Below are 11,444 nucleotides of genomic sequence, written 5' to 3'. Positions count from 1 at the left end.
AGCGCCGCGGCAGAGCGGTCGGGGCCGTATTGAATCCGGTTTCGAGAGGGACGCAAGACAAACCGGAGCAGCGCCCGGCTGTGCCCGTTGCACCCCGAGCCCGCCCCGGGTGCCGCGGCATGGCGAAGCCGTGCCCGATGAACAGCTCGGGGCTGGGGCGGCCGCATCCTCCGGCCGGTCACACGCACACGGAGGCGCACGCAGGCACTCACGCGATGTTTCCCCCCGGCAGCCCGCTCGCATTCACGCAGAGTGGTGCATTTCCTACCGAAACAGCGATTTTCTCTCTACCTTTTCCTGGCGCGTCTCACATAAGCAAACCCGTCGTTTCACTTCACACAGGCCGCATCGGATTCTCAGGGGAGAAGTTTGAAGAGCTTCCAGAAAATGGCAGGTAAGAACAAATACTAATAAAAATGCTGTTCACCTCAGGCCTGAGCACGCTGGCATGTCCTTATCTGCGCCGTTTAGTTGGGATACTGAGGTATTCCTTTTTCAAACGCCTGAAATGAATTCAGAGAGTGATGCCTTTGAAAGCTCCAGTCTCCCCGAATGCCGTGTCTGCGTGCCCTCCACTCCACTGCAATGGAAGCAAACCAGCAGCTTGCAGAATTCACCTTACTGCATCTGCAAGCTGGTGTCATCTCCAGCCACTGAGCTACCTGGTTGCTAAGAGTTAGTGGAAAGAGCAAGGAGGTAACTGCTCTTGATGTTAGAGTAAGGTATGGAGCAGGGGTTTGCTGATACACATTGCAAATATATGATAGCATTTGATCACAAATGTTGGTAGTGTTTGGGCAAAGCTTTTTTTTCATGGATGCTGTGCACACTGGAGAAATAATCACCCCTTATAACCCTTAATAACTTGGGTTTAAAATGATGTATTTTTTCTTCAAGCATTCAGCTCAAGTTCTGTTATCTCCGACACCTTAAACTTGCCTGTCACCCCTGTGGCACTCTGGGCCATACAGCTTCTGCATCCCCTGGAGAAATTGAACTTAAGAGATCCCCGAGTTTCCCTGTTGGCAGTCAGGAACAAAGAGCTGTGTGTTTTGCAGCAGACCCAGTCATTTTCAGTAGTTCCTGGAAGTGCAGCACAAGCTGGGATCCACCTGACTGGGGAGCAGGTCTGTAGAAAGGGACCTGGGGGCCCTGGTGAACAACAAGCTCAATGTATGTGAGTGAACCGTGTGCTGCTGTGGCAAAGAAAGCCATCAGGATGCTGGGTTCCATCAACAAGGGCATCACCAGCAGAGATAAGGAAGTCATCATCCCATTCAGTGCTTGTCAGGCCATCTGGAATACTGTCTGACTTCCAACCTGGAATACTGTTTCCAGTTTTGGTTTTGTTATGCAAAAAAGATGTGGACAGGATTGGGAAGCCTTCCATGTGAGGAGAGGCTGAGAGAACTGGGTTTGTACAGCCTTGGGGAAAGAAAACTCAGGGGAGACTCTGTCACCATGTTTCAGTAGCTAAAGAGTGGCTACAAAGATGAAAACTCCCTTTTTACAAGCAGTCCCATGGAAAAAAATGAGAGGTAATGGGCACAGGTTATTCCCAGGGAAATTCCAGTTGGACACAAGAGAAAAAAATTTCACAATAAGAATAATCAGCCATTGGAATAATCTCCCCAGGAAAGTGCTGGATTCCCCAACACCGGACACTTCTAAGAGTCAGCTAGAGATGGTGCTGGGACATCTTGTTTAGACAGTGCTTTTGCCTAGAAAGGTTGGACCAGATGATCCTCAACGTCCCTTCCAACGTGGTATTCTGTGATTCTATGATTCCCCTCTCTGAAGTGATTATGTATAAACAACTACTACCCCATAAAAGTGTTTCACCTTGCTCCTGTGTTCAGTGATGAATGTTTATCTTTTGTTAGAGAATTAGTAAAATCAAATGGCCTACATACAATTAAAATGTTGACCAAGTAAGCACTGATACACCTTGTCATATCAGTTGAAGAGGCTCCATCCCAACATACACGTCTTGCCAGTCAGCTTACCTTAAATCCACTTTCTCAGCAGTTTGAGGTACCCTAGACAGCTCACTCACACATCTAAGGAAAGATCACATTGCTTTCTAGTGAGTCGCTGTGATGATGCTGAAGTGGGATAGCGGCATCTTAAACTTCTACCCTGATGTTGTCACTTGCACAGCACTGAATTAGAAGATGAGAGGATCCCACACTGCAGTAGGAAGATGCTCCGAGCTTGTAAAAGTTGTTTCCACAATATTTTCAGGGAATCTAAGCTTGCACTGATTTGATCCCAGTCCACCCCTCACACTTGCACTGTAGCTTGTCTGACCCAGCCTAGGAGCTAAACCAGCGACAGCTTGGTTGTTTGGGGTTTTTTCTGTTGTTGAGCAAGTGTTCCTGGAAGGTAGTAGAATAGGATAAATACAAACACTGACTAAGTAGGAGGGACTGGGTTCTGCTGATGTAGGACAGCATGACCTGCTATAGAAACTCACCCACTGTCCACTGAGTTCTACGTAGTGAAAGCCCAGTGGAGCACAGAATTGCTGGGTTGGGGGCATTCACTGATTAGTTGCTCATGAGTCACTCATTGTTGCCAAGCAGGAGTCAAATGTTGCCACTGTCACTCTGTTTTCGCTAGTTTTATGCTGCTTAGGAAACACAGTACAGAAAAATGAAGGACCAGGCCCTGGCTCCACAAACTGTTTCATAACTGCCTCCTACACTCAAAGATAACTTATGGTTTTCTTTCTGTCTCCAGGGAGAAAAGTCCTGATAGTCTATGCACACCAAGAACCCAAGTCTTTCAATGGATCTTTGAAGAGGGTTGCTGTGGAAGAGCTGAGCAAGCAGGGCTGCAGTGTCACGGTGTCTGACTTATATGCAATGCAGTTTGAACCAAGAGCAACGAGAAATGACATTGTTGGTGAGACTAGCCAAAATACACTTCTTTTAGCAATAATGACAAGACAAACTTTTACCTTGTCTATGCTGCTGAATTAACAGTCCAGAACCATACTGTTAGGTACACTCCCCAAAAGAGTTGCTATTATTTTCTACAAATATCCCTCAACTATCAAGACCCAGCTTTTAATTTTCTATTAGCATTGACTAAGAAACATCAGTGCAAGAATCCAACATGTATCATCTTCATTAAAATAAACCCAATCAGTAGAAATGGTCTCTCAATCAGAAAAATTAAATATCTGTATAGTACAAATCTGTGAAAGTGTTTTGCCTTCAGACTAAAGTGAATGAGGAAAAAATACTGTTTTTACGCTATTTGCAATGAGCTGCAGAGAGGTTCTAAGAATGACCTTCTCTTAACAAATAATGTTCCAAATACTTCCTGCAAATTAGCTCAGGCTTGTGCTTGTGAGTTGTCTTGGCACCTCTGGACTTCCTTGGTAGTATATGATTACTAGAAATTACTAGATGACACAGTTAGAATTTGAGAAAGACAGTTATGCTCTTGTTAGACTTATATGGTATTTTCCCTTTGCTCTTACTAGCACTTACTCTTAGTATTTTTCCAGGTAAGGAAAGCCGTTATGCCATGACATAATCTGCAACAGCTGAAGTTTTCTTTAAAGCAAGAATCAAAAAGAAATGGCCCAGGTTCAGTGCAAGCACTGGCAAAAGCAAGAAGAAAATTGTTAATGACCAGACATAAGCATTTCTAGAATTCCACTCCTGAATATAAACCTTGTCTCATAATGACATTTCTGAGAAGGAAAAATGCATTAACATGTGTCCACAATCCATTGCTGAAGTCCATTTCTCATGGGTGAGAAACACCATCAGATACCATTATATGACTTGTTAGAGTGTAGCTGATGATGCTACTCTGCTAGTTCATGAGGCCTTTCTTTGCTAGAGGTTAATGATGTACTAGTTGATTCACAGAATGGATGTACATAAATGATTCCGACATACCTGACTGAGCTGAGTGTAGTGGAGTCAGCAGAGCTGGCCAGTACTGGTTCCTCAGCCCTGGGTGAGTTTCCCAGCCACAGAGGCTGAAAAGCAGCTACACAATGCTTGTGACTGCATGGTGGTTTCAGTAATCTCTAATGCAGGGGCAGAGCAATCAGCAAAATTCTCTTAAATCATCCACATGCTTCACCAGAATCTTGAGCCGAGCTTAGGTCCTCGTATTGCACTTCATATGTTGCTACAGAAAGGCAAAAGTTTTAGTACTCTCAGATACTGCATTCCACTTTAAAACCAAATCACCATCAGCTGTGCTGATGCTGAATATCCACCCAAAAAAAAAACAAAAAAAAAAACCAAAAAAAACGCACCAAATAAAAACCCCCCAAAACAAAAACCTGGAGATTGCAATGTATATTTAATTCTTATCTGGCTGTGATGCTAGAAACAGAGCCAGGAATGACTCATCACTTCTACCCACAGGCTGTTTGCACAACTCGGAAGAGTTCAATTATGGCATGGAAACATTGGAGGCTTACAAGAGAGGAGGTTTGTCCAGCGATCTCATTGAAGAGCAAAAGAAGGTGCAGGAAGCAGACCTAATGATTTTTCAGGTCATTATTTTAAATTGTATGAGAAGACTTGAGCTGTAATGTACAGGGTTGAACAAAAGAAAAGCAATAGTAAGTGAAAAAAATACAGGATTTTTTAGGGACACTAAATCTAGCCAGAGTAAAAAGAAGTAGTAACTCTATCATCAATACAAAACAGTCTGTATCCAGCATAGCAATTTTAAGGTATTAGGTTTTTCTGATAGCATGTGGATTTTGGAAAATACAAAAAAAAACCCCAGATCATGTGTAAGTATTATTCATGCTAGCACAGTATGAATGTTTCACACAAATGATGGCTCCACACTGACATTTTTGAGGAGTAGGAAGGCACCTGAAATTAGAACCTAAAAATACATGAGTAAAATTCACAGCAGTGCTTCATTTAAAAATTAATACTCAAAGGTAGTCTGATTGCATAGGTTTTGTGAAGACTGGTCCTCACACTACCTGCACTCCAAAACTGTTGCATAGAGCAGCTCAGACCAGAAACTACTGAGCGCAAAATCATAGAATCACAGACTGGTTTGGGTTGGAAGGGACCCCAAAGTTCATTCTAGTTCCAAGCCCCCTGCCACACGCAGGGACACCTTTCAATAGACAAGGTTGTTCAAAGCTGCATCCAAACCAGACTTTCAGGTATGGGGCAGTCAGCTTCTCTGGGCCACATATTCCTGTGCCTCATCATCCTCACAAGAATAATTTTTTCCTAATGCCTAATAATAACTATAATTATCAATATGAGAATCATACCATATTATCAGGCAGTCTGATACTATCCCATTGTTTTGGAGCTCACACAAAGCAAACACAGATCTACACTCAGAAATCTGTGTAAGGGTTTAAGGCAGCCACACTGAGTTATAGGTTTGGAATACGGTAACAGACACCAGACCAGAAGTTTTAGGAATAAACACTTTATCTCTAAGAATGGCACAGTAACAAATACAGATAGTAGTACAATTATCTGGGTCATTACAACAGCAAATGCAGTAATTTGGTAACACAATTATCCAGGTCAAAACAACAGCAAATCTAGTAACTCACCAACACCGTTCCTTTTGCGTTTCAGCAATAGGAGACACAATTCTGTACAGTCTTAAGTTTAAATTAAATGGCACCTTCCTGCTTCATCACGTTCCAACTTTAATTTGTGTGTAAGTCCTCAACATCTATCATGATGCTAACGTGCTATAGATGTTCAGGTATGTACCTGAGACTACTACAGAGAGAAAGCACTTCAGTTATTTTTGCCAAGCATAGTTACTGCCTCTGTTTGTTGACAGCTGCAAGAAGGCATGTATGAGACCTGAACAGATTAAGAGAATAGGATTCAGCCTGTAGATCAGGCCTAAGGATGGCTCAGACTCTGTGCTAACAAGGTAATTACTTTTTGCATAGTTTCCCTTGTACTGGTTCAGCATGCCAGCAATCATGAAGGGCTGGATGGACAGAGTCTTGGTCCAAGGATTTGCTCACGACTTTCCAAACTGTTATGATTCCGGTTTGCTCAAGGTATGTTTTTGAGATTGTTCTATTAAGATCAAGATTTGCACAATGGCCTTGAGAGCATTGGTCTTACTTTTCCATTATGTTTGTAGAAAGCTCTCACTTTATGTTGTCCTGAAATAATGCTTTGGTTGAGTAACTTTCTGGCTTGTTAAAACTGTCTGAAAGGGGGGACATTATGGAGAATGCAGTGGTCCCTAAAGATTTAATTCATCTAGGGACTTTTAGTTGGCCTACAAAATACTCTTTATAATTTTGTAGGTTTATCAGAGGGCACTGGGTTGGCCTACAGCTTGCAGACAGTTTAAATTGATCCATTTCCTAAAACTATATTGTGTCATTCTTCCCACCGCTGTAAGAATGCACCAGTCTGTAATAAGTGACATATTAGAACAGGTGATAAGATGCTGTTCTTGGATTTGATGTCAAAGGTTGAAATAAAACTATAAAACTTAATAAGAAACCTGAAATACCCAGTGCATAAGCCTCTGTTCCAGCTGTCTCCTTTTAACCTTTTCTTCTCTGTAGCTCATAAATTAGGCAAGATCAGTACCTGTGGATGACAATTCATTAATTTTTTAACTCCCCGTGACACTGGGAATATTTCTGGAAAATTTTGTCCCACTGTCTGATGGGTCTTCTGTGATAACAACTACAGCATCCAGAAACAACCAATATTAATTTCACATTTATGTTCACTGCATATCAATCCCTATAATTTCTGATCATCTTAAAAATTCCAAGCATTTCAGGTTGTTTAAATTTCAGAAATGGCCGCCTCACTGAGATGATAGCTGCAAGCTGAGTGCGGGCTCAAGGCAGCTCAGATACTGCACTGGAAAAGTGTTATTTCAATTAAGAAAGCTAAAATTGAGAGGAGAGAAACCGAGCGTAAGCCCATGGCTAATACCATAGTTAGAGAAGCAGAAGAAACACAAGGGTTTAGAACACCTGAGGAATAATTTATTCTCCAGTTATTCCTCGGCAAGTGACAAGCAAGCCCAAGGTTTGAAGGAGGACTGTAGCATTCAATTTCTGCATTCAGGAAGGACACGAATGAATAAATTCTTGGTAATAGAGTGATTTCCAGCCACAGTTTTCCAAACATTGCATAGGGGAGAACAAGGATTAGCCCTGCTTCATATACAGGTGTCAGATATTAATTGCTTTTTTCTTTAACCTGTCTCTGCCCAAAGCCCTGACACACAGTCCACTGTATAATTGTATGCACTCGCAGCCCAGAAAGCCAGCCGTATCCTGGGCTGCATCAAAAGGAGTGTGACCAGCAGGTCGAAGGAGGTGATCCTGCCCCTCTACTCTGCTCTCCTGAGACCTCACTTGGAGTACTGTGTGCAGTTCTGGTGTCCTCAACATCAAAAGGACATGGAACTGTTGGAATAAGCCCAGAGGAGGGCCACGAGGATGATCAGGGGACTGGAGCACATCCAGTATGAAGACTGAGAAAGTTGGGGCTGTTCAGCCTGGAGAAGAGAAGGCTGCATGGAGACCTCATAGCAGCCTTCCAGTATCTGAAGGGGGGGTATAAGGATGCTGGGGAGGGACTACTCACTAGGGACTGTAGTGACAGGACAAGGGGTAACAGGTTAAAACTTAAACAGGGAAAGTTTAGATTGGATATAAGGAAGAAGTTCTTTACTGTTAAGGTGGTGAGGCACTGGAATAGGTTGCCAAGGAACTTGTGAATGCTCCATCCCTGGCAGTGTTCAAGGCCAGGTTGGACAGAGCCTTGGGTGGCATGGTTTAGTGTGAGGTGTTCCTGCCCATGGCAGGGGGGTTGGAACTAGGTGATCTTAAGGTCCTTTCCAGCCCTAACTATTCTATGATTCTAATCTTTGCCTCAGAGCTGCCATTACACATAAAGTTTGGGAAAGAAAAGACACCACCTCCTCTAGAAATTTATGCTGCCTAGGTTCTCCTGAATATCTCCTGAACTATTCAGCCTAACACAAGCTCTACTTTCTTAACTCTAGAACAAATTAGCCCTGTTTTCTTTCACCACTGGAGGAAGCAAAGAGATGTATGCAAAAGGAAGTATCAATGGCGATATTCGTTATCTCCTGTGGCCCATGCAGGTATAATATATGAATATTTGGTTGTTCTTTGCCTTAATTTTTATTATTACAATTATTTTAATGTTGTATTATTGTTTATTTTATGTGAAATATAATAAGAAATAATTAGGTTGTCAGTTCCAAGCATCTGCAGGTTCTAAATCAGGCCCTAAAGTCCTGAGATTACGTTAAAAGTCCACAGAGTTTTAAGGTTGTTTTTTCCCCTTCCTCCAGACTGGAATCTGGGGAAAGCCTGTACTGCTCGCCATGAAAGTTTCTCTGGTGTTACAGGATTTCCCTTCGCCCTAGCGCGCAGAATTTATTTTCAATATAGCTTCCTGATTCACGTAGGATACAGAGCAGGAGGGGAGTCACGCATTTTCCTGGCATTAATAATCAACATGCAAAAGTCAGCATACCTGTTCGTGTTCCTACTTTCACCAGAAGTAGCAAGCATGCTGTGAGAGATTTATGTGGTAAGGCATATTGTGCTAGCAACTTCTTGATACAGTACCACAGATGTGGTTGAATTCTTTGGTCTCCTACCCATTGTCATTTCCAGCTGCTTGCCCTTTTGAGGCTGTCTAGCTGCAGAGCTTGCAAGCCATTATGACAACTTGAAAATTAACTGTAAATTCAGAAATACACAGAGGAAAAATGGCAAGGCCAGCTGATTTGAAAGGCACTAACGTTCATTAAGTATCACTGGCTAAGCCAGAGGCAAAACATTAAAAACCAATGCTTAGAAATAGACAAGAGATACACTGCAGTTCAGGAACAATCTGTGGGGATTCAAGCAGTACAACAAACTTTAGGCTGTCTCTGATCCTTGCAAATTTAACAGCATATTGCAGCTGAAGAGAATAGTTCTGTGGGTTTAATAGCACTTAAAAATAAGTTCTATAGAGCAGAATAAATGAAGTTGATCTTATTTTTCAGTGTATTGTATGTCATTCTGCTTAATGCCTAGATTTTAGTAATGACTGCTGGGATAGGTAATAAACTCCTGCAGTTTATTCCCCTTCTCCTGATAAATACACAGGTTTAGAAAATGTGTCTTATATTGGGTCAGAGTTTCCATTTTGAATCTTCCACATGCTTGAATTACAAGTGAAAGACTAACTATTTACTTAGTTACTTATATAATACTTAGTTATTAAAGAACTGAATCATTTCCTTCTTTGCTTTGAGTCTAGCATGGAATTATGCACTTCTGTGGTGTCAAAGTCCTTGCACCTCACATCTGCTTCGCTCCGGAGTATGTCTCTGAAGAGAAGAGGAAGGAGATGCTGATTGCCTGGGCCCAGCGTCTGAGGACTCTTTGGAAGGAAGAGCCCATAATCTGCTCTCCTGAGTGGTATTTCAAGTAATGTTCTGGTCCAAGACTACAGAGACATTTTCTTATCTCCATTCTTTTTGGTACTTTGTCTCAATATCTGAATGCTAATCTCCTAATTCCAATGTATTTTAAGTATCTTGAGTACTACAGCTGACAGCTTAACTGACAATATAGCATTCATTTTCACTGATTCCTGAGGGATTCTCTTCAATGCAGAGAAACTCTTTGAATAAGAGAAAAATAAGTGAAAAACTCTTTGTGAGGAATTATCCTTGCTCATATAGAATGATATGCTGCCTACAAGCGGTTGATAACACAAGTGGTATTTAATTGCAGGTTGTACTGTTGCTTCTTACAAAACAGTACATTACAGTTTTAAATAAACCAGTTTTGTACCAGCTGCCACTTTTTCTTATTTGCCAGGGAATATGCTGCCCATACTCAACCTTGTTATGGTTAATCCTGTTCTTTTAAAGGAGGACTCTACACTTGTGTCTTTGAGTTACAAAGTGAGATCATGAGTAATGCAAAAGGATGTACAGTTGCACAGCACATAGCTGGTAAAGCCTTGTGGACAGCCTTAGGCTTTTCCATGTATTTACAAAGCAATATTAAAGCTATAACAGGTACAGAAAAGAAGAAAAACAAATACAAATCTCATATAGCAGTATGTGCACATGTTGCCTTCCTGTATAGAATGTAGCTCCCATTTGTGTAAAGTATGTAGTTCTCTAAAATCAAAGGGATTTCTCTGTTTTTCTTACTCTAAGTAAAGACAAAAAGGAATCCTATCTGTTCCCTGCCATTTCACACCAGGCAGTATTGCTGTTTGGTCTGGAGGGCTGGGTACATCCCCTCCATCATTAGATGGGCCTCCTCAGAGGGAGGTCTCCGGCACTGGCAGCTGGCAAGGCAGAACACATACCCAAAAACCTGCAGGAGCACTGTGTGTCTGTGAGCCAGGATCTAGTGGGACAAAATGACGCTCTGGCTCTGAACATCCATGTATCCATCCATGGAGTTCCTGCCCATGGCAGGGGGGTTGGAACTAGATGATCCTAAGGTCCTTTCCAACCCTAACTACTCTGTGATTTTATGACTTTTACTTTAAACTTTCATGGAATTATTTTTGTCCTTGGGAGCTGTTAACCCTTTTTGTGCGTATGGCAAAGGGTGGGTTTCTCACTTACTGACACAATTTCTTACTTTGATCAGCTTACACAACAGCTGTCTTTGCAATTTAATATTAAAGGACTATGGCCAGAATAAGAAACAGTCTTCTGAGTCACTGTCAAACAACACTTTGGCCTCTGCATGAGAGCATGCATCTGCCATACATTCTTTGTGGCAGCCTTGTCATGCCCCACTCTCATGTTTCTTTAAGGGCTGTCTGGATAGTAAACACGCCCAGATTCTGGAGTGGCAGTGTAAACTGATACATCAGGCTGGGAACTGCTACCACAGGAATTATCCTGTGGTAGAAATAGGGAAAGAGTCACATATTCCTGTTTTGTCACCCCATGAAGTAAAGAGCCACCTCTGGCAGAGACAGGCCCTGCAGCTGGTGCTGGTCTAAACTGTTGCGGATGTGTATCTTCAGATTACACAAGCAAGGAATTTGCTTTGTCTCAACTCTTTTACAGGAAAAAGAAAGTGAAAGGGAATAACATGGAAAATGTTATACATATAAGTTGCAGAGAAAGCAGATTCTTACCTAAAAGACTTAAGGAAAACAACTTCAAGTTACCTGAAGAGAACTCAAAGAACAAATGGAAATATTAAAATTTTATAGGAGAGGAATCATCCTTATGTTCACTGTGTTCTGTTACCAGTCTATTCAAGAAAGAAGGAAGTGGATATGAAAGCAGAGGTTGCAACTGTCAAACCAAATGTTACTGTATTGGATCAATCACAGAGCTTAGTGGGTTTAACTGTTAGATGAAGTATCTCAGACTAACTATATGATGAAGACATACTTCTCGACACTATTTGGCAGATG

General features: G+C 42.0%; 1 protein-coding gene across 2 annotated transcripts; it reads left to right on the top strand.

The window, feature by feature from the left end:
* The first annotated feature begins 241 nt into the window (after positions 1-241).
* Positions 242-11,234, top strand: NQO2 (N-ribosyldihydronicotinamide:quinone reductase 2). Of its 2 annotated transcripts, XM_057399341.1 has the most exons (6): positions 242-394; positions 2,743-2,907; positions 4,398-4,528; positions 5,927-6,040; positions 8,026-8,127; positions 9,303-11,234. In XM_057399341.1, the coding sequence occupies exons 1-6, from the start codon at positions 388-390 to the stop codon at positions 9,474-9,476; spliced, it is 693 nt and encodes a 230-aa protein (XP_057255324.1). In that variant the 5' UTR covers positions 242-387; the 3' UTR covers positions 9,477-11,234. The 2 variants fall into 2 exon arrangements, with proteins under 2 accessions (XP_057255324.1, XP_057255325.1); XM_057399342.1 differs by lacking the exon at positions 5,927-6,040.
* Positions 11,235-11,444: the final 210 nt, after the last annotated feature.

Source organism: Pezoporus wallicus, unplaced genomic scaffold, assembly GCF_028554395.1.
Source record: "Pezoporus wallicus isolate ANWC-B61680 ecotype Strahan unplaced genomic scaffold, APGP_CSIRO_Pwel_v1 contig_818, whole genome shotgun sequence".
Classification (NCBI taxonomy): domain Eukaryota; kingdom Metazoa; phylum Chordata; class Aves; order Psittaciformes; family Psittacidae; genus Pezoporus; species Pezoporus wallicus.
Note: the sequence above shows the minus strand (reverse complement) of the source record. Positions and strands in the feature narration are given on the sequence as shown.